General features: G+C 40.6%; 2 protein-coding genes across 5 annotated transcripts in view; both read left to right on the forward strand.

Moving 5' to 3' along the window:
• Positions 1 to 21,521, forward strand: part of LOC129826804 (probable global transcription activator SNF2L2) — a gene marked incomplete at its 5' end in the record, with an annotated part of 74,346 nt that overhangs the window by 2,276 nt on the left and 50,549 nt on the right. The window contains 5 exons of the mRNA XM_055887891.1: positions 2,563 to 2,726; positions 2,935 to 3,210; positions 4,554 to 4,580; positions 12,392 to 12,469; positions 14,375 to 14,593. Coding sequence (XP_055743866.1) covers positions 2,563 to 2,726; positions 2,935 to 3,210; positions 4,554 to 4,580; positions 12,392 to 12,469; positions 14,375 to 14,593 — 764 coding nt within the window. The remainder of the gene's footprint in view (positions 1 to 2,562; positions 2,727 to 2,934; positions 3,211 to 4,553; positions 4,581 to 12,391; positions 12,470 to 14,374; positions 14,594 to 21,521) is intronic.
• Positions 6,001 to 12,385, forward strand: LOC129826803 (dynein heavy chain-like). Of its 4 annotated transcripts, none has more exons than XM_055887888.1 (3): positions 6,001 to 10,376; positions 10,837 to 11,127; positions 11,179 to 12,385. In XM_055887888.1, the coding sequence occupies exons 1-3, from the start codon at positions 6,307 to 6,309 to the stop codon at positions 12,269 to 12,271; spliced, it is 5,454 nt and encodes a 1,817-aa protein (XP_055743863.1). In that variant the 5' UTR covers positions 6,001 to 6,306; the 3' UTR covers positions 12,272 to 12,385. The 4 variants fall into 4 exon arrangements, with proteins under 4 accessions (XP_055743863.1, XP_055743864.1, XP_055743862.1 ...); XM_055887889.1 differs by having other exon boundaries at positions 6,001 to 7,398; positions 7,789 to 10,376; positions 10,837 to 12,385; XM_055887887.1 differs by having other exon boundaries at positions 10,837 to 12,385.

The following is a 21,521-nucleotide window of genomic DNA, read 5'->3' on the forward strand; positions in this document are numbered from 1 at the left end:
TGTTATTCTGGCACCACCCGGCCAGGTCTCTGACCTCCTCCCTATAGGCTGTCTTGTCGTTGTCTGTGATCAGGCCTACCACTGGTGTGTCGTCTGCAAACTTAATGATGGTGTTGGAGTCGTGCCTGGCCATGCAGTCGTGGGTGAACAGGGAGTACAGGAGGGGACTGAGCACGCACCCCTGGGGAGCTCCAGTGTTGAGGATCAGCGTGGCAGATGTGTTGCTACCTACCCTTACCACCTGGGGGCGTCCCGTCAGGAAGTCCAGGCTCCAGTTGCAGAGGGAGGTGTTTAGTCCCAGGGTCCTTAGCTTAGTGATGAGCTTTGAGAGTACTATGGTGTTGAACGCTGAGCTGTAGTCAATGAATAGCATTCTCACATAAGTGTTTCTTTTGTCCAGGTGGGAAAGGGCAGTGTGGAGTGCAATAGAGATTGCATCATCTGTGGATCTGTTTGGACGGTATGCAAATTGGAGTGGGTCTAGGGTTTCTGGGATAATGGTGTTGATGTGAGCCATTACCAACCTTTCAAAGCACTTCATGGCTACGGACGTGAGTGCTACGGGTGTGTAGTCATTTAGGCAGGTTGCCTTTGTGTTCGTGGGCACAGGGACGCTGGTGGTCTGCTTGAGACATGTTGGTATTACAGACTCAATCAGGGACATGTTGAAAATGTCAGTGAAGACACCTGCCAGTTGGTCAGCACATGCCCGGAGCACACGTCCTGGTAATCTGTCTGGCCCTGCAGCCTTGTGTATGTTGACCTGTTTAAAGGTCTTACTCACGTCGGCTACGGAGAGCGTGATCACACAGTCGTCTGGAACAGCTGGTGCTCTCACGCATCGTTCAGTGTTGCTTGCCTCAAAGCGAGCATAGAAGTTATTTAGCTCATCTGGTAGGCTCGCGCCACTGAGCATCTCGCAGCTGTGCTTCCCTTTGTAGTCTGTAATAGTGTGCAAGCCCTGCCACATAAGACGAGTGCCGGAGCCGGTGTAGTATGTTTCAATCTTAATCCTGTATTGACGCTTTGCCTGTTTGATGGTTCGTTGGAGGGCATAGCGGGATTTCTTGTAAGATTCCGGGTTAGAGTCCCGCACCTTGAAAGCGGCAGCTCTACCCTTTAGCTCAGTGTGAATGTTGCCTGTAATCCATGGCTTCTGGTTGGGGTATGTACGTACAGTCACTGTGGGGACGACGTCCCCGATGCACTTATTGATAAAGACAGTGACTGAGGTGCTGTACTCCTCAATGCTATCGGAGGAATCCCGGAACATATTCCAGTCTGTGATAGCAAAACAGTCCTGTAGATTAGCATCTGCTTCATCTGACCACTTTTTTATAGACTGAGTCACTGGTGCTTCCTGCTTGATTTTTGCTTGTAAGCCGGAATCAGGAGGATAGAGTTGTGGTCGGATTTACCAAATGGAGGGCGAGGGAGAGCTTTGTACGCATCTCTGTGTGTGGAGTACAGGTGGTCTAGAATTTATTTCCCTCTGGTTACACATTTAACATGCTGGTAGAAATTAGGTAGAACTGATTTAAGTTTCCCTGCATTAAAGTCTCCGGCCACTAGGAGCGCTGCCTCTGGGTGAGCGTTTTCCTGTTTGCTTATTTCCTTATACAGCTGACTGAGTGTGGTCTTAGTGCCAGCATCTATCTGTTGTGGTAAATAAACAGCCATGAAAAGTATAGCTGAAAACTCTCTAGGCAAGTAGTGTGGCCTGCAATTTATCACAAAATACTCTACTTCAGGCGAGCAAAATCTAGAGACTTCCTTAGATTTCGTGCACCAGCTGTTGTTTACAAATATGCACAGACCGCCCCCCCTCGTCTTACCGGAGTGTGCTGTTCTATCCTGCCGGTGCAACGTATATCCCGCTAGCTGAATATCCATGTCGTCATTCAGCCACGATTCCGTGAAACATAAAATATTACAGTTTTTAATGTCCCGTTGGTAGGATATTCGTGATCGTACCTCGTCTAGTTTATTGTCCAATGATTGCACGTTGGCGAGTAGTATTGACGGTAACGGCAGTTTCCCACTCGGCTTCTCCGGGTCCTGACCAGGCACCCGGCTCTTTGTCCTCTGTACCTGCGTCGCTTCCTCTTGCAAATAACGGGGATGTCGGCCCTGTGGGGTTTTTGGAGAATGTCCTGTGCGTCCTCCTTGATGTAGAAGAAATCTTTGTCTAATCCGAGGTGAGTGATCGCTGTCCTGATATCCAGAAGCTCTTTTCTTCCGTAAAATACGGTTGCAGAAACATTATGTACAAAATAAGTTACAAATAACGCGAATAAAACCACATAATAGCACAATGGGTTGGGCGCCCGTAAAACTGCTGCCATTTCTTCCCCCGTCATTTTAGATTGGCTTGCACCTCGACTGTCTGCATCTCTGACCCTTAACTTTAACCTCAACTTCCACTACCTGTGTCTATACGGTATGAACTTTAACCTAATCCAAATGCAGCCTCCGTTACCTGCGCCTCAACAATGTTTTCATCAGTTTATGACCGGTGTATTGAAGTACAGTGCTTGTGGTATGTGTTGCTGTGTGTTGTAGGCACCACCAAGTCTGAGGACCGTGCGATGCTGCTGAAGAAGTTCAATGAGAAAGGTTCCCAGTACTTTGTGTTCCTACTGAGCACCAGAGCCGGGGGACTGGGCCTCAACCTGCAGGCTGCGGACACTGTGGTCATCTTTGACTCTGACTGGAACCCTCACCAGGTACACACACACACACACACACACACACACACACACACACACACTCACACTCACACTCACACGCACTCGCACACACACACACACACACTCACACTCACACTCACACACACTCGCACACACACACACACACACACACACGCACACGCACACAAACATTCCAGTTACCCCTGGCTAACCCTGTAGTTTCTCCGTTCTGATTGGCTCCCAGGACCTCCAGGCCCAGGACAGGGCTCATCGTATTGGTCAGAAGAACGAGGTCCGTGTTCTGCGTCTGTGTACGGTCAACAGTGTGGAGGAGAAGATCCTAGCGGCTGCTAAGTACAAACTGAACGTGGACCAGAAGGTGATCCAAGCCGGGATGTTTGACCAGAAGTCCTCCAGCCACGAGCGGAGAGCCTTTCTCCAGGCCATACTGGAAACAGAGGAACAGAATGAGGTTGGTCACGGTGGCGTGGGAATAAAGATTAAATGCAGTTCCTTGCAGGTATGTTGGAGATGTTCACACATTCACCTTGATCCATGTAACACAACTGATCTAGAGGGTTGATCCATGTAACACAACTGATCTAGAGGGTTGATCCATGTAACACAACTGATCTAGAGGGTTGATCCATGTAACACAACTGATCTAGAGGGTTGATCCATGTAACACAACTGATCTAGAGGGTTGATCCATGTAACACAACTGATCTAGAGGGTTGATCCATGTAACACAACTGATCTAGAGGGTTGATCCATGTAACACAACTGATCTAGAGGGTTGATCCATGTAACACAACTGATCTAGTGAGGAACATAAAACCAAAGTGCCCAGATACAAAAACTATTCAACAATGCTAAAACTCACCTAGCCTCATTCAACTATGCTAAAACTCACCTAGCCTCATTCAACCATGCTAAAACTCACCTAGCCTCATTCAACTATGCTAAAACTCACCTAGCCTCATTCAACTATGCTAAAACTCACCTAGCCTCATTCAACTATGCTAAAACTCACCTAGCCTCATTCAACCATGCTAAAACTCACCTAGCCTCATTCAACCATGCTAAAACTCACCTAGCCTCATTCAACTATGCTAAAACTCACCTAGCCTCATTCAACCATGCTAAAACTCACCTAGCCTCATTCAACCATGCTAAAACTCACCTAGCCTCATTCAAACATGCTAAAACTCACTTAGCCGCATTCAACCATGCTAAAACTCACTTAGCTGCATTCAAACATGCTAAAACTCACTTAGCCTCGTTCAACCATGCTAAAACTCACTTAGCCTCGTTCAACCATGCTAAAACTCACTTAGCCTTGTTCAACCATGCTAAAACTCACTTAGCCTTGTTCAACTATGCTAAAACTCACTTAGCCTTGTTCAACCATGCTAAAACTCACTTAGCCTTGTTCAACCATGCTAAAACTCACTTAGCCTTGTTCAACCATGCTAAAACTCACCTAGCCTCGTTCAACTATGCTAAAACTCACCTAGCCTCATTCAACCATGCTAAAACTCACTTAGCCTCATTCAACCATGCTAAAACTCACTTAGCCTCGTTCAACCATGCTAAAACTCACTTAGCCTCGTTCAACCATGCTAAAACTCACTGACAAAACATGGAAAACGTAGATGACATGAAACCAGTTAGTTTAGGTGAGATCAGTACTGAGGCAATTTCAAAGCACACAGAATGCATACCATACCATGTTGTACTATATGCATCTACAATGTGCAGCGTATGCTTGATCCATTAGCCTCAACATGGCAGAGGCCTTAACAAAACCACCTTATAATGTCAATGTTTCCTGTGTTCTTGTGTTTTTCCTTCTAAATGAAGGAGGAAGAGAAAAGTCAGGTGGCTATGGTAATTAACTATTATTATCATCATATTGTGGCTATAGTAATTAACTATTATTATCATCATATTGTGGCTATAGTAATTAACTATTATTATCATCATATTGTGGCTATAGTAATTAACTATTATTATCATCATATTGTGGCTATAGTAATTAACTATTATTATCATCATATTGTGGCTATAGTAATTAACTATTATTATCATCATATTGTGGCTATAGTAATTAACTATTATTATCATCATATTGTGGCTATAGTAATTAACTATTATCATCATATTGTGGCTATAGTAATTAACTATTATCATCATATTGTGGCTATAGTAATTAACTATTATCATCATATTGTGGCTATAGTAATTAACTATTATTATCATCATATTGTGGCTATAGTAATTAACTATTATTATCATCATATTGTGGCTATAGTAATTAACTATTATTATCATCATATTGTGGCTATAGTAATTACCTATTATTATCATCATATTGTGGCTATAGTAATTAACTATTATTATCATCATATTGTGGCTATAGTAATTAACTATTATTATCATATTGTGGCTATAGTAATTAACTATTATTATCATATTGTGGCTATAGTAATTAACTATTATTATCATCATATTGTGGCTATAGTAATTAACTATTATCATCATATTGTGGCTATAGTAATTAACTATTATTATCATCATATTGTGGCTATAGTAATTAACACCTATTATTATCATCATATTGTGGCTATAGTAATTAACACCTATTATTATCATCATATTGTGGCTATAGTAATTAACTATTTATTGTGGCTATAGTAATTAACTATTGTTATTATCATCATATTGTGGCTATAGTAATTAACTATTATCATCATATTGTGGCTATAGTAATTAACTATTATTATCATATTGTGGCTATAGTAATTAACTATTATCATCATATTGTGGCTATAGTAATTAACACCTGTTATTATCATCATATTGTGGCTATAGTAATTAACTATTATTATCATCATATTGTGGCTATAGTAATTAACTATTATTATCATCATATTGTGGCTATAGTAATTTACTGTTATTATCATCATATTGTCATCCACGTTTTCCGGCGTAACATCAGCCTGTATGAGTGGCTGGCTGGCTGGCTGGCTGGCTGGTTGTCTGGCTGGCTCGCTTGCTGGCTGGCTGTCTGGCTCGCTTGCTGGCTGGCTGGCTGTCTGGCTGGCTGTCTGGCTGGCTCGCTTGCTGGCTCGCTGGCTGGCTGGCTGGCTGGCTGTCTGGCTGGCTCGCTTGCTGGCTGGCTCGCTGGCTGGCTGGCTGGCTCGCTGGCTGGCTGACTCGCTGGCTGGCTGGCTGGCTGGCTCGCTGGCTGGCTGGCTGGCTCGCTGGCTGGCTGGCTGGCTGGCTGGCTCGCTGGCTGGCTGGCTCGCTGGCTGGCTGGCTGGCTGGCTGGACAGGAATAGGAGTAGGTTGGCCCCAGAGGCTGATCTAGGATCAGTTTTATATATTTGAGTAAGGTTCAGGTTTAAAAAGGTTTGGACTGTAAGCTGATCTTAGACCAGTGCCCACAGCCAATTTCTATCTCGATTGGCTGTCTGACTGGCTGGCTGACAGGCTGGCTGATTGGCTGGCTGACTGGCTGGCTGACTGGCTGGCTGACTGGCTGGCTGGCTGATTGGCTGGCTGGCTGATTGGCTGGCTGACTACTGCATGGCTTTGTGAAGCCCAGTAGGGAATGCATGGAGGACGGATCGGTGTTCAATACGATACAATACAATACAGGTACACCATACACTACAGGTACAGCATACAATACAATACAGGTACACCATACAATACAGGTACAGCATACAATACAATACAGGTACACCATACAATACAGGTACAGCATACAATACAATACAGGTACACCCTACAATACAATACAGGTACACCATACAATACAATACAGGTACACCCTACAATACAATACAGGTACACCCTACAATACAATACAGGTACAGCATACAATACAATACAGGTACAGCATACAATACAATACAGGTACACCCTACAATACAATACAGGTACAGCATACAATACAATACAATACAGGTACAGCATACAATACGATACAATACAGGTACACCATACAATACAATACAGGTACACCATACAATACAGATACACCATACAATACAATACAATACAGGTACACCATACAATACAATACAGGTACACCATACAATACAATACAATACAGGTACAGCATACAATACGATACAGGTACAGCATACAATACGATACAGTTACACCCTACAATACAATACAGGTACACAATACAATACAGATACACCATACAATACAATACAATACAGGTACAGCATACAATACGATACAGGTACACCCTACAATACAATACAGGTACACCCTACAATACAATACAGGTACACCCTACAATACAATACAGGTACACCCTACAATACAATACAGGTACACCATACAATACAATACAGGTACAGCATACAATACGATACAGGTACACCCTACAATACAGTACAATACAGGTACAGCATACAATACAATACAGGTACACCCTACAATACAATACAATACAGGTACAGCATACAATACAATACAGGTACACCCTACAATACAATACAGGTACACCATACAATACAATACAGGTACACCATACAATACAATACAGGTACACCCTACAATAAAATACAGGTACACCCTACAATACAATACAGGTACACCATACAATACAATACAGGTACAGCATACAATACGATACAGGTACACAATACAATACAATACAGGTACACTCTACAATACAATACAGGTACACCATACAATACAGGTACACCCTACAATACAATACAGGTACAGCATACAATACAGGTACACCATACAATACAGGTACAGCATACAATACAGGTACACCATACAATACAGGTACAGCATACAATACAGGTACACCATACAATACAGGTACAGCATACAATACAGGTACACCATACAATACAGGTACACCCTACAATACAATACAGGTACAGCATACAATACAGGTACACCATACAATACAATACAGGTACACCATACAATACAGGTACACCCTACAATACAATACAGGTACACCATACACTACAGGTACAGCATACAATACAATACAGGTACACCATACAATACAGGTACAGCATACAATACAATACAGGTACACCATACAATACAGGTACAGCATACAATACAATACAGGTACACCCTACAATACAATACAGGTACACCATACAATACAATACAGGTACACCCTACAATACAATACAGGTACACCCTACAATACAATACAGGTACAGCATACAATACAATACAGGTACAGCATACAATACAATACAGGTACACCCTACAATACAATACAGGTACAGCATACAATACAATACAATACAGGTACAGCATACAATACGATACAATACAGGTACACCATACAATACAATACAGGTACACCATACAATACAGATACACCATACAATACAATACAATACAGGTACACCATACAATACAATACAGGTACACCATACAATACAATACAATACAGGTACAGCATACAATACGATACAGGTACAGCATACAATACGATACAGTTACACCCTACAATACAATACAGGTACACAATACAATACAGATACACCATACAATACAATACAATACAGGTACAGCATACAATACGATACAGGTACACCCTACAATACAATACAGGTACACCCTACAATACAATACAGGTACACCCTACAATACAATACAGGTACACCATACAATACAATACAGGTACAGCATACAATACGATACAGGTACACCCTACAATACAGTACAATACAGGTACAGCATACAATACAATACAGGTACACCCTACAATACAATACAATACAGGTACAGCATACAATACAATACAGGTACACCCTACAATACAATACAGGTACACCATACAATACAATACAGGTACACCATACAATACAATACAGGTACACCCTACAATAAAATACAGGTACACCCTACAATACAATACAGGTACACCATACAATATAATACAGGTACAGCATACAATACGATACAGGTACACAATACAATACAATACAGGTACACTCTACAATACAATACAGGTACACCATACAATACAGGTACACCCTACAATACAATACAGGTACACCATACAATACAGGTACACCCTACAATACAATACAGGTACAGCATACAATACAGGTACACCATACAATACAGGTACAGCATACAATACAGGTACACCATACAATACAGGTACAGCATACAATACAGGTACACCATACAATACAGGTACAGCATACAATACAGGTACACCATACAATACAGGTACACCCTACAATACAATACAGGTACAGCATACAATACAGGTACACCATACAATACAATACAGGTACACCATACAATACAGGTACACCCTACAATACAATACAGGTACAGCATACAATACAGGTACACAATACAATACAATACAGGTACACTCTACAATACAATACAGGTACACCATACAATACAATACAGGTACACCATACAATACAATACAGGTACACCCTACAATACAATACAGGTACAGCATACAATACGATACAGGTACACCATACAATACAATACAGGTAAAGCATACAATACAAGTACACCATACAATACAATACAGGTACAGCATACAATACAATACAGGTACACTCTACAATACAATACAAGTACACCATACAATACAATACAGGTACACCCTACAATACAATACAGGTACACTCTACAATACAATACAAGTACACCATACAATACAATACAGGTACACAATGCAATACAATACAGGTACAGCATACAATACGATACAGGTACACCCTACAATACAATACAGGTACACTCTACAATACAATACAGGTACAGCATACAATACAATACAGGTATATTATACAATACAGGTACAGCATACAATACAATACAGGTACAGCATACAATACAATACAGGTACAGCATACAATACGATACAGGTACAGCATACAATACAATACAGGTACACCCTACAATACAATACAATACAGGTACAGCATACAATACAATACAATACAGGTACAACATACAATACAATACAATACAGGTACAGCATACAATACAAGTACACCATACAATACAATACAGGTACACCCTACAATACAATACAGGTACAGCATACAATACAATACAGGTACACAATGCAATACAATACAGGTACAGCATACAATACGATACAGGTACACCCTACAATACAATACAGGTACACTCTACAATACAATACAGGTACACCATACAATACAGGTACACTCTACAATACAATACAGGTACAGCATACAATACAATACAGGTACACAATGCAATACAATACAGGTACAGCATACAATACAGGTACACTCTACAATACAATACAGGTACACCATACAATACAGGTACACCATACAATACAATACAGGTACACCATACAATACAGGTACACTCTACAATACAATACAGGTACACCATACAATACAGGTACACTCTACAATACAGGTACAGCATACAATACAATACAGGTACACAATGCAATACAATACAGGTACAGCATACAATACGATACAGGTACACTCTACAATACAATACAGGTACAGCATACAATACAGGTACACTCTACAATACAATACAGGTACACCATACAATACAGGTACAGCATACAATACAATACAGGTACACTCTACAATACAATACAGGTACACCATACAATACAATACAGGTACAGCATACAATACAATACAGGTACAGCATACAATACAATACAGGTATATTATACAATACAGGTACAGCATACAATACAATACAGGTACAGCATACAATACAATACAGGTACAGCATACAATACGATACAGGTACAGCATACAATACAATACAGGTACACCCTACAATACAATACAATACAGGTACAGCATACAATACAATACAATACAGGTACAACATACAATACAATACAGGTACACCCTACAATAAAATACAGGTACACCCTACAATACAATACAGGTACACAATACAATACAGATACACCATACAATAAAATACAATACAGGTACAGCATACAATACGATACAGGTACACCCTACAATACAATACAGGTACACCCTACAATACAATACAGGTACACCATACAATACAGGTACACCATACAATACAATACAGGTACACCCTACAATAAAATACAGGTACACCCTACAATACAATACAGGTACACCATACAATACAATACAATACAGGTACACTCTACAATACAATACAGGTATAGCATACAATACAATACAGGTACAGCATACAATACAATACAGGTACACCATACAATACAATACAGGTACAGCATACAATACAATACAGGTACACCATACAATACAATACAATACAGGTACACCATACAATACAATACAGGTACAGCATACAATACAATACAATACAGGTACACTCTACAATACAATACAGGTACAGCATACAATACAATACAGGTACACCCTACAATACAATACAGGTACACCATACAATACAATACAATACAGGTACACTCTACAATACAATACAGGTACACCATACAATACAATACAGGTACAGCATACAATACAATACAGGTACACCCTACAATACAATACAGGTACAGCATACAATACAATACAGGTACAGCATACAATACAATACAGGTACAGCATACAATACAATACAATACAGGTACACTCTACAATACAATACAGGTACAGCATACAATACAATACGGGTACACCCTACAATACAATACAGGTACACCATACAATACAATACAGGTACACCCTACAATACAATACAATACAGGTACACTCTACAATACAATACAGGTACACCCTACAATACAATACAATACAGGTACAGCATACAATACAATACAGGTACACCATACAATAAAATACAGGTACACCCTACAATACAATACAATACAGGTACAGCATACAATACAATACAGGTACAGCATACAATACAATACAGGTACACCCTACAATAAAATACAGGTACACCCTACAATACAATACAGGTACACCCTACAATACAATACAGGTACACCCTACAATACAATACAGGTACACCATACAATACAATACAATACAGGTACACTCTACAATACAATACAGGTACAGCATACAATACAATACAGGTACAGCATACAATACAATACAGGTACAGCATACAATACAATACAGGTACACCATACAATACAATACAATACAATACAATACAGGTACAGCATACAAAACAATACAGGTACACAATACAATACAATACAATACAGGTACAGCATACAATACAATACAGGTACACAATACAATACAGGTACAGCATACAATACAATACAGGTACAGCATACAATACAATACAGGTACACCCTACAATACAATACAATACAGGTACACCCTACAATACAGGTACACCCTACAATACAGGTACAGCATACAATACAGGTACAGCATAGAATACAGATCCAGCATACAATACAATACAGGTACAGCATACAATACAATACAGGTACACCCTACAATACAGTACAGGTACAGCATACAATACAATACAGGTACAGCATACAATACAATACAGGTACAGCATACGGTACAATACAGGTACAGCATACAGCATACATCTGTACTGTCTGATGTCTTGTTCTGTACTGTCTGATGTCTTGTTCTGTACTGTCTGATGTCTTGTTCTGTACTGTCTGATGTCTTTCTTTTTGTCCTGTCTGATGTCTTTCTTTTTGTCCTGTCTGTCTGTAGGAGGAAGACGAGGTGCCTGATGATGAGACTCTGAACCAGATGATCGCCCGTAATGAGGATGAGTTTGAGCTGTTCATGGTGAGAAGCACGTGACATTAGCACTAACCTTCGGTGTGGTGCTTTACATTAACAGTAACCTTCAGTATGGTGCTTTACATTAACAGTAACCTTCAGTATGGTGCTTTACATTAACAGTAACCTTCAGTATGGTCCTTTACATTAACAGTAACCTTCAGTATGGTCCTTTACATTAACAGTAACCTTCAGTATGGTGCTTTACATTAACAGTAACCTTCAGTATGGTCCTTTACATTAACAGTAACCTTCAGTATGGTCATTTACATTAACAGTAACCTTCAGTATGGTGCTTTACATTAACAGTAACCTTCAGTATGGTCCTTTACATTAACAGTAACCTTCAGTATGGTGCTTTACATTAACAGTAACCTTCGGTATGGTGCTTTCTAGACATTGATATTTATTATTGAATACTGACACAATAAGACCACTATAGGGTAAAGGTTAGGATTAAGGTAAAGGTTAGGATTAAGGTAAAGGTTAGGATTAAGGTAAAGGTTAGGATTAAGGTAAAGGTTAGGATTAAGGTAAAGGTTAGGGTAAAGGTAAAGGTTAGGATTAAGGTAAAGGTTAGGATTAAGGTAAAGGTTAGGATTAAGGTAAAGGTTAGGATTAAGGTAAAGGTTAGGATTAAGGTAAAGGTTAGGGTAAAGGTAAAGGTTAGGGTAAAGGTAAAGGTTAGGATTAAGGTAAAGGTTAGGATTAAGGTAAAGGTTAGGATTAAGGTAAAGGTTAGGATTAAGGTAAAGGTTAGGATTAAGGTAAAGGTTAGGATTAAGGTAAAGGTTAGGATTAAGGTAAAGGTTAGGTATAAGGTAAAGGTTAGGTATAAGGTAAAGGTTAGGGTAAAGGTAAAGGTTAGGGTAAAGGTTAGGATTAAGGTTAAGGTTAGGGATAAGGTTAGGATTAAGGTAAAGGTTAGGGATAAGGTTAGGATTAAGGTAAAGGTTAGGGATAAGGTACGGGTTAGGGTAAAGGTTAGGGTAAAGGTTATGGTAAATGTAAGGGTAAGGGTAAAGGTTAGTGTAGAGATTAGGGTAAAGGTTAGGGTAAAGGTACGGGTTAGGGTAAGGGTTAGGGTAAAGGTTAGTGTAAGGGTTAGGGTTAGTCTAAAGGTTAGGGTAAAGGTTAGTGTAGAGATTAGGGTAAGGGTTAGGGTAAAGGTTAGTGTAGAGATTAGGGTAAAGGTTAGTGTAAAGGTAAAGGTTAGGGATAAGGTACGGGTTAGGGTAAAGGTTAGGGTAAATGTAAGGGTAAAGGCTAGGGTAAAGGTTATGGTAAATGTAAGGGTAAGGGTTAGGGTAAAGGTTAGTGTAAGGGTTAGGGTTAGTCTAAAGGTTAGGGTAAAGGTTAGTGTAGAGATTAGGGTAAAGGTTAGTGTAAGGGTTAGGGTTAGTCTAAAGGTTAGGGTAAAGGTTAGTGTAGAGATTAGGGTAAGGGTTAGGGTTAGGGTAAAGGTTAGTGTAGAGATTAGGGTAAAGGTTAGTGTAAGGGTTAGGGTTAGTCTAAAGGTTAGGGTAAAGGTTAGTGTAGAGATTAGGGTAAGGGTTAGGGTTAGGGTAAAGGTTAGTGTAGAGATTAGGGTAAAGGTTAGTGTAAGGGTTAGGGTTAGTCTAAAGGTTAGGGTAAAGGTTAGTGTAGAGATTAGGGTAAAGGTTAGGGTTAGGGTAAAGGTTAGTGTAGAGATTAGGGTAAAGGTTAGTGTAAGGGTTAGGGTTAGTCTAAAGGTTAGGGTAAAGGTTAGTGTAGAGATTAGGGTAAAGGTTAGAGTAAGGGTAAAGGTTAGTGTAGAGATTAGGGTAAAGGTTAGAGTAAGGGTTAGGGTTAAGGTAAGGGTTAGTCTAAAGGCTAGGGTTAGGGTAAGGGTTGGGGTTAGAAATCAATAAAGTGTTGTTTCCTCTATAGAGTATGGACTTGGACCGGCGGCGGGAGGACGCCAGGAACCCTAAAAGGAAGCCTCGTCTGATGGAGGAGGTCGAGCTGCCATCTTGGATCGTCAAGGATGACGCAGAGGTGGAGCGGCTCACCTGCGAGGAAGAGGAGGAGAAGATCTTCGGCCGAGGATCACGCAGGAGAGGCGACGTTGACTACAGCGACGCCCTGACAGAGAAACAGTGGCTCAGGGTAGGCTGGAACATGTTATTTTATTCTCAATAATAACTTAAGTATTTATAAAGATGAAACAAAACAGAAACAATGGCTCTGGGTTTTGCCAGAATCTAATTCTTAATCCCATTAACCCCCTAGTGGTAGGGAGAGCTAAATAACCCTAGAGAAGGGGACAATATTACATCACTTGCAAACAGCAGAAGCTGTCAAAGGAAAGCCACGCAATTCAGTAAAGTGCTGTTTACGGCCCTGTGTTTTTCACAATGTCTGTATTGGCGGCAGGTACTAACTTTCCTTATATTTCTCATGCAACAAATTCGAATGAAGAATGGAGAAAGACCCACTTAGAATTTGTGGCATGCACTACTCATGTAAAAAAGCAAGATGGCGCCGACAGATAGGGCAGCTCTTCTTCTAGCTCCTAAGCAACTTTGCAGTTACATTATTAGCCCAGGAATTTTTTTGTGATATTACACACAACCGTAAATAACTTTTGAATATCAGACCGGCGGTAACTCAACAGCATTACGACCGGGAATACGACTTTCCCGAATTGGATCCTTTGTTCGTACCCCCTATGGCAATTTAACTTCTTATGGCTGCAGGGGGCGTTACTGAGTAGCCAGCTAAATCGTGCCCATTTCAAACGGCCTCGTACTCAATTCTTGCTCGTACAATATGCATATCATTGTTATTATTGGATAGAAAACACTCTCTAGTTTCTATAGCCGTTTGAATTATGTCTCTGAGTGAAACAGAACTCATTCTACAGCACTTTTCCTCCCAGTGTGTCAGATTTCAGACATCTTGGCCTCTGGTTCCAGATCAGTTTTAAAAGTCTCTGTAAATCCTATGAGGATTCAAACACTGCCCACGCCTTCCTCTAGATGTCAGTAAGTGGTGACAATTTGAATGGAGTCGATTGCGCAATCATGGGCTCTATAAATGACCAAATACCGGAAGTACCGTTCTTTTGGACTCTGCGCTCAACGCAAGAAGGACATCTGACTGGCCTTTTTCCAAGCCTTGGTAAAGCCATTAATATAGCGCCGGTCATGTTTTTACTCGTTATAGGTGTTAAAAACATCATAAGGTAGTTAATTTAAACCGTTTTATAGCAATTTATATCCGTTTAGTGCGATTTTGAGGCATTGCTTTCTGAGACACTTTGAACCGCTTGGCACGTTTCCAGTTCATGCCGAACGTTAGTGGGCATTTCCACATGGCAAGAGGACAGCTTTCGACCAAAAGACGATTAGACCCAAGAAAGGATTCATTGCCCAAGATACTGATGGAAGAGCAGCTCATAGTAAGAACAATTTATGATGATAAATCGTGTTTCTGTCGAAAAATGTTAAACGCTTATTGCGCCATTTTGTTTGGTATAGCTTCGCAAACCCTGTATTGCACAGTAAGGATCATTTTAGAAATGTAATTCAGCGATTGCATTAAGAACTAATTTGTCTTTCGATAGCTGTCCAACATATATATTTTTTGTCAAGTTTATGAATAGATATCCATGAGACAAGATCACTGTGAAAGATGGCGACCGACATTTTCAGGCTAGTTTTGCTAGTATTGTCATTGTATAACCACGTTTTTTTATGGCTAAATATGCACATTTTCGAACAAACTCTATATGTATGTTGTAATATGATGTTACAGGACTGTCATCGGAAGAATTCTGAGAAGGTTAGTGAAAAAATTAATATATTTTGACGATGATAACGATATCGCTCTCTTTGGCTTGAATCAATGGTCGGGTAACGTTTGCATATGTGGTATGCTAATATAACGATTTATTGTGTTTTCGCTGTAAAACACTTAGAACATCTGAAATATTGTCTGAATTCACAAGATCTGTGTCTTTCCATTGCTATGTGCTGTGTATTTTTAAGAAATGTTTTATGATGAGTAAATTGGTAATACACGTTGCTCTGTGTATTTATTCTAGTCGATTTGTGATGGTGGGTGCAATTGTAAACTATGATTTATACCTGAAATAGGCACATTTTTCTAACAAAACCTATCCTATACAATAAATATGTTATCAGACTGTCATCTGATGAGTTTTTTTCTTGGTTAGTGGCTATCAATATCTTAGTTTAGCCGAATTGGTGATAGCTACTGGTGTTGAGAAAAAATGGTGGACAAAGAAAAATGGTGTCTTTTGCTAACATGGTTAGCTAATAGATTTACATATTTTGTCTTCCCTGTAAAACATTTTAAAAATCTGAAATGGTGGCTTTATTCACAGGATCTGTATCTTTCATTAGGTGTCTTGGACTTGTGATTTAATGATATTTAGATGCTACTATTTAATTGTGACGCTATGCTAGCGATGCTAATCAGTGTGGGGGGGGGTGGGGGGTGCTGCCGGATCCGGGGTAGAGGCTCGTTAGAGGTTAACCACTCATGATGTGATTGTAATAACATACATAAACTCAAGTCCTTTTGTTCACCCGACCTAGAATACCTCACAATCAAATGCCAACCGTATTACCTCCCAAGATAATTCTCTTTGGTTATTGTCACAGCCGTGTATATTTCCCCTCAAGCCGATACCACAACATCCCTCAAAGTACTACACTGGACTTTATGCAAACTGGAAACCACATAGCCTGAGGCCACATTTATTGTAGCTGGGGATTTTAACAAAGCAAATGTAAGAAAAAACGCTATCGAAGTTCTATCAACACATTGACTGTAGTACTCGCGCTGCTAAAACACTCGACCACTGCTACTCCAACCTCTGGGATGCTTACAAGGCCCTCCCTCGTCCTCTCTGATCACTCCATTTTGCTCCAGGACTTTTCAACGCTCGTCTGAATCCACGCTGCACGATTGTTTTGATCACACAGACTGGGATATGTTCCGGGTCGCCTCTGAGAATAACATTGACAAATGCATTGATTTGGTGACTGAGTTTATCAGGAAGTGCTTCCGTCACAAAAAATATATATCAAAAGTTACATTTACCAAAACATTTCTTTACCAAAACATTTCAAACTACTTTTGTAATACAACTGTAGGTATTTTTAAACGTTAATAATCGATCAAATTGAAGACGGGATGATCTGTGTTCAATACAAAAAGAAAACAAACTGACGCAACTTTTCTGGTAATGTCCCTCCCTCAAACAATTTACTTCAAGTGACCCTCATTTAAGATGGACGTACTTCTTCATTACACAAAGGAAAAACCTCAACCAATTTCCAAAGACTGGTGACATCCAGTGGAAGCGGTAGGAACTGCAAACAAGTCCCTTAGAAATCTGGTTTCCTAATGAAAACTCCTTGAAAAGACAGTGACCAACAACAACAAAAATATCTGAATGGTTTGTCCTCTGGGTTTTGTCTGCTACATAAGTTCTGTTATACTCACAGACACGATTCAAACAGTTTTAGAAACTTCAGAGTGTTTTCTGTCCAAATCTACTAATAATATGCATATCTTATATTCTGGGGATGAGTAGCTGGCAGTTGAATTTGGGCATGCTATTTATGCAAAAGTGAAAATGCTGCCACCTACCCCAAAGAAGTTAAGAACACGTTCTTATTTTCAATGACGGCCTAGGAATGGTGGGTTAACTGCCTTGTTCAGGGGCAGAACGACAGAATTTTACCTTGTCAGCTCAGGGATTCAATCTTGCAACCTAACCTATGGTTAACTAGGAACCACCAGCTTTCATATGTTCTCATGTACTGAGCAAGGAACTTAAACGTTAGCTTTCTTACATGGCACATATTGCACTTTTACTTTCTTCTCCAACACTTTATTTTTGCATTATTTAAACCATATTGAACATGTTTCATTATTTATTTGAGGCTAAATTGGTTTGATTGATGTATTATATTAAGTTAAAATAAGTGTTCATTCAGTATTGTTGTAATTGTCATTATTACAAATACATTTTTTAAAATCGGCCAATTAATCGGTATCAGCTTTTTTTGTCCCCCAATAATCGGTATCGGCGTTCAAAAATCATAATCGGTCGACCTCTAGTCTGAACCCCGCCCTGTCCAACTGGGTCCTGGACTTCCTGACGGACCGCCCCCAGGTGGTGAAGGTAGGAAACAACACCTCCACTTCGCTGATCCTCAACACTGGGGACCCCCAAAGGGTGCGTGCTCAGCTCCCTCCTGTTCTCCCTGTTCACCCATGACTGCGTGGCCTCCAACTCAATCATGAAGTTTGCAGACGACACAACAGTAGTAGTCCTGATTACCAACGATGACGAGACAGCCTACAGGGAGGAGGTGAGGGCCCTGGGAGTGTGGTGTCAGGAGAATAACCTCTCACTCAATATCGACAAAACAAAGGAGCTGATCGTGGACTTCAGGAAACCCGAGAGGGAGCACGCCTGTCCACATTGATGGGAACGCAGTGGAGCAGGTGGAAAGCTTCAAGTTTCTCTGCGTACACATCACTGATGATCTGGAATGGTCCACCCACACAGACAGCGTGGGGAAGAAAGCCAACAGCGCCTCTTTTACCTCAAGAGGCTGAAGAAATTTGGCTTGTCACCTAAAACCCTCACAAACATTTACAGATACACAATTGAAAGCATCCTGTCGGTCTGTATCGCCACCTGGTATGGCAACTGCTATCACACGCAACTGCAGGGCTCTCCAGAGGGTGGTGCGGTCTGCACAACGCGTCATCGGGCAAACTACCTGCCTTCCAGGACACCTCCAGCACCCGATGTCACAGGAAGGCCAAAAAGATCCTCAAGGACAACAACCACCCGAGCCACTGCCTGTTCACCCCGCTATCATTAGAAGGTGAGGTCAGTACAGGTGCATCGAAGCTGGGACCGATAGAAGCTGTTTTTCCAGTCTATCTCAAGGCCATCAGACTGTTAAATAGCAATCACTAGGCGGATTTCACCCGATTACTTAACCCTGCACCTTAAAGGCGGCTGCCCCATATACATAGACTGTCACGTTCGTCTGAGGAGGAGTAGTTGGAAGGATCGGAGGAACAATATGCAGCATGGTAAGTGTTCATCTTGAATTTATTTAGAAAAGAGAACACTGAACGAACTGTACAAAAATAAGAAACAACGAACGTGAAGCTATCGAATAATAGTGCTGACACAAAACACTACACATAGACAATTACCCACAACCCACAATGACAAAACAGTCTACCTAAATATGGTTCCCAATCAGAGACAACGACAAACACCTGCCTCTGATTGAGAACCATATCAGGCCAAACACATAGAAATAGACAAACTAGACATACAACATAGAATGCCCACTCAGATCACACCCTGACCAAACAAAACATAGAAACATACAACGCAAACTATGGTCAGGGCGTGACATATACTTGAAATCACTGGCCACTCTAATAATGGAACACTAGTCACTCTAATAATGGAACACTAGTCACTAAAATAATGGAACACTAGCCACTCTAATAATGGAACACTAGTCACTCTAATAATGGAACACTAGTCACTCTAATAATGGAACACTAGTCACTCTAATAATGTTTACAGACCAGGGGGTTGGGTCAAAACACTTACACAGATTAGATCAGCAGCAATCAGCCCTTGATTACTCACAAATCCCCAATCAGCCCCAATTAGTCCTGGGCGGAGAGCTCGTCGAGACCTGGCACGTCCAGCAGATGGAGCCATCGCCTCTGTCTGTCACCAGGCCTCGACGAGTCTCCCCCTGGTGGCTGCTGTACGCCACAACATATTTTTGCTTTACTCATCTCATATGTATCTACTTTATTCTATTATAACGTATTTTAGTCCATGCCACTCCAACATTTCTCATCTAATATTGATACATTCCTTTATTCCATTCTTTTACTTTTAGGTTGTGTGTATTGTTGTGAAAATGGTTAGATATTACTGCACCGCTAGAAACCCAAGCGTTGTGAAAGATATTACTGCACCGCTAGAAACCCAAGCGTTGTGAAAGATATTACTGCACCGCTAGAAACCCAAGCGTTGTGAAAGATATTACTGCACCGCTAGAAACCCAAGCGTTGTGAAAGATATTACTGCACCGCTAGAAACCCAAGCGTTGTGAAAGATATTACTGCACCGCTAGAAACCCAAGCGTTGTGAAAGATATTACTGCACCGCTAGAAACCCAAGCGTTGTGAAAGATATTACTGCACCGCTAGAAACCCAAGCGTTGTGAAAGATATTACTGCACCGCTAGAAACCCAAGCGTTGTGAAAGATATTACTGCACCGCTAGAAACCCAAGCGTTGTGAAAGATATTACTGCACCGCTAGAAACCCAAGCGTTTCGCTTCACCCGCAATAACATCTGCTAAACACGTTTGTGACAAATACAATTTGATTTGAAGCAGGACTTTCATTCCAAAATAGCAGTTTGACAGGTGTAATTTTCTGCCATTTCTTGGGGATTAATTATTAACCAGTGGAAGCAAATAAAACCACTGTTCTGAACTAATATTTATACCAAATGTGTTAGGGTCTATACACAGGTCAGCTACATAGCTGTACGTCCATAGTACAGGTATTTTACCAAATGTGTTAGGGTCTATACACAGGGGTCTATACACAGTCTATAAACTGACATCCAGGACCTATATACTAGGCAGTGTCAAAGGAAGGCCCAAAAAATGGTCAAAGACTCCAGTCACCCAAGTCACAGGCTGGTCTCTCTGCTGCCGCACGGCAAGTGGTTCTGAAACGCCAAGTCTAGGACCAAAAAGTTCCTTAACAGCTTCTACCCCCAAGCCATAAGACTGCTGAACAATTAATCAAATGGCCACCCGGACTACAGTGGGGAGAACAAGTATTTGATACACTGCTGATTTTGCAGGTTTTCCTACTTACAAAGAATGTAGAGGTCTGTAATTTTTATCATAGGTACAAAATCGGCAGTGTATCAAATACTTGTTCTCCCCACTGTATATGTATTGTTTTTACACTGCTGCTGCTCGCT

The sequence above is a fragment of the Salvelinus fontinalis genome, chromosome 28 (genome assembly GCF_029448725.1).
Source record: "Salvelinus fontinalis isolate EN_2023a chromosome 28, ASM2944872v1, whole genome shotgun sequence".
Taxonomy (NCBI): Eukaryota; Metazoa; Chordata; class Actinopteri; order Salmoniformes; family Salmonidae; genus Salvelinus; species Salvelinus fontinalis.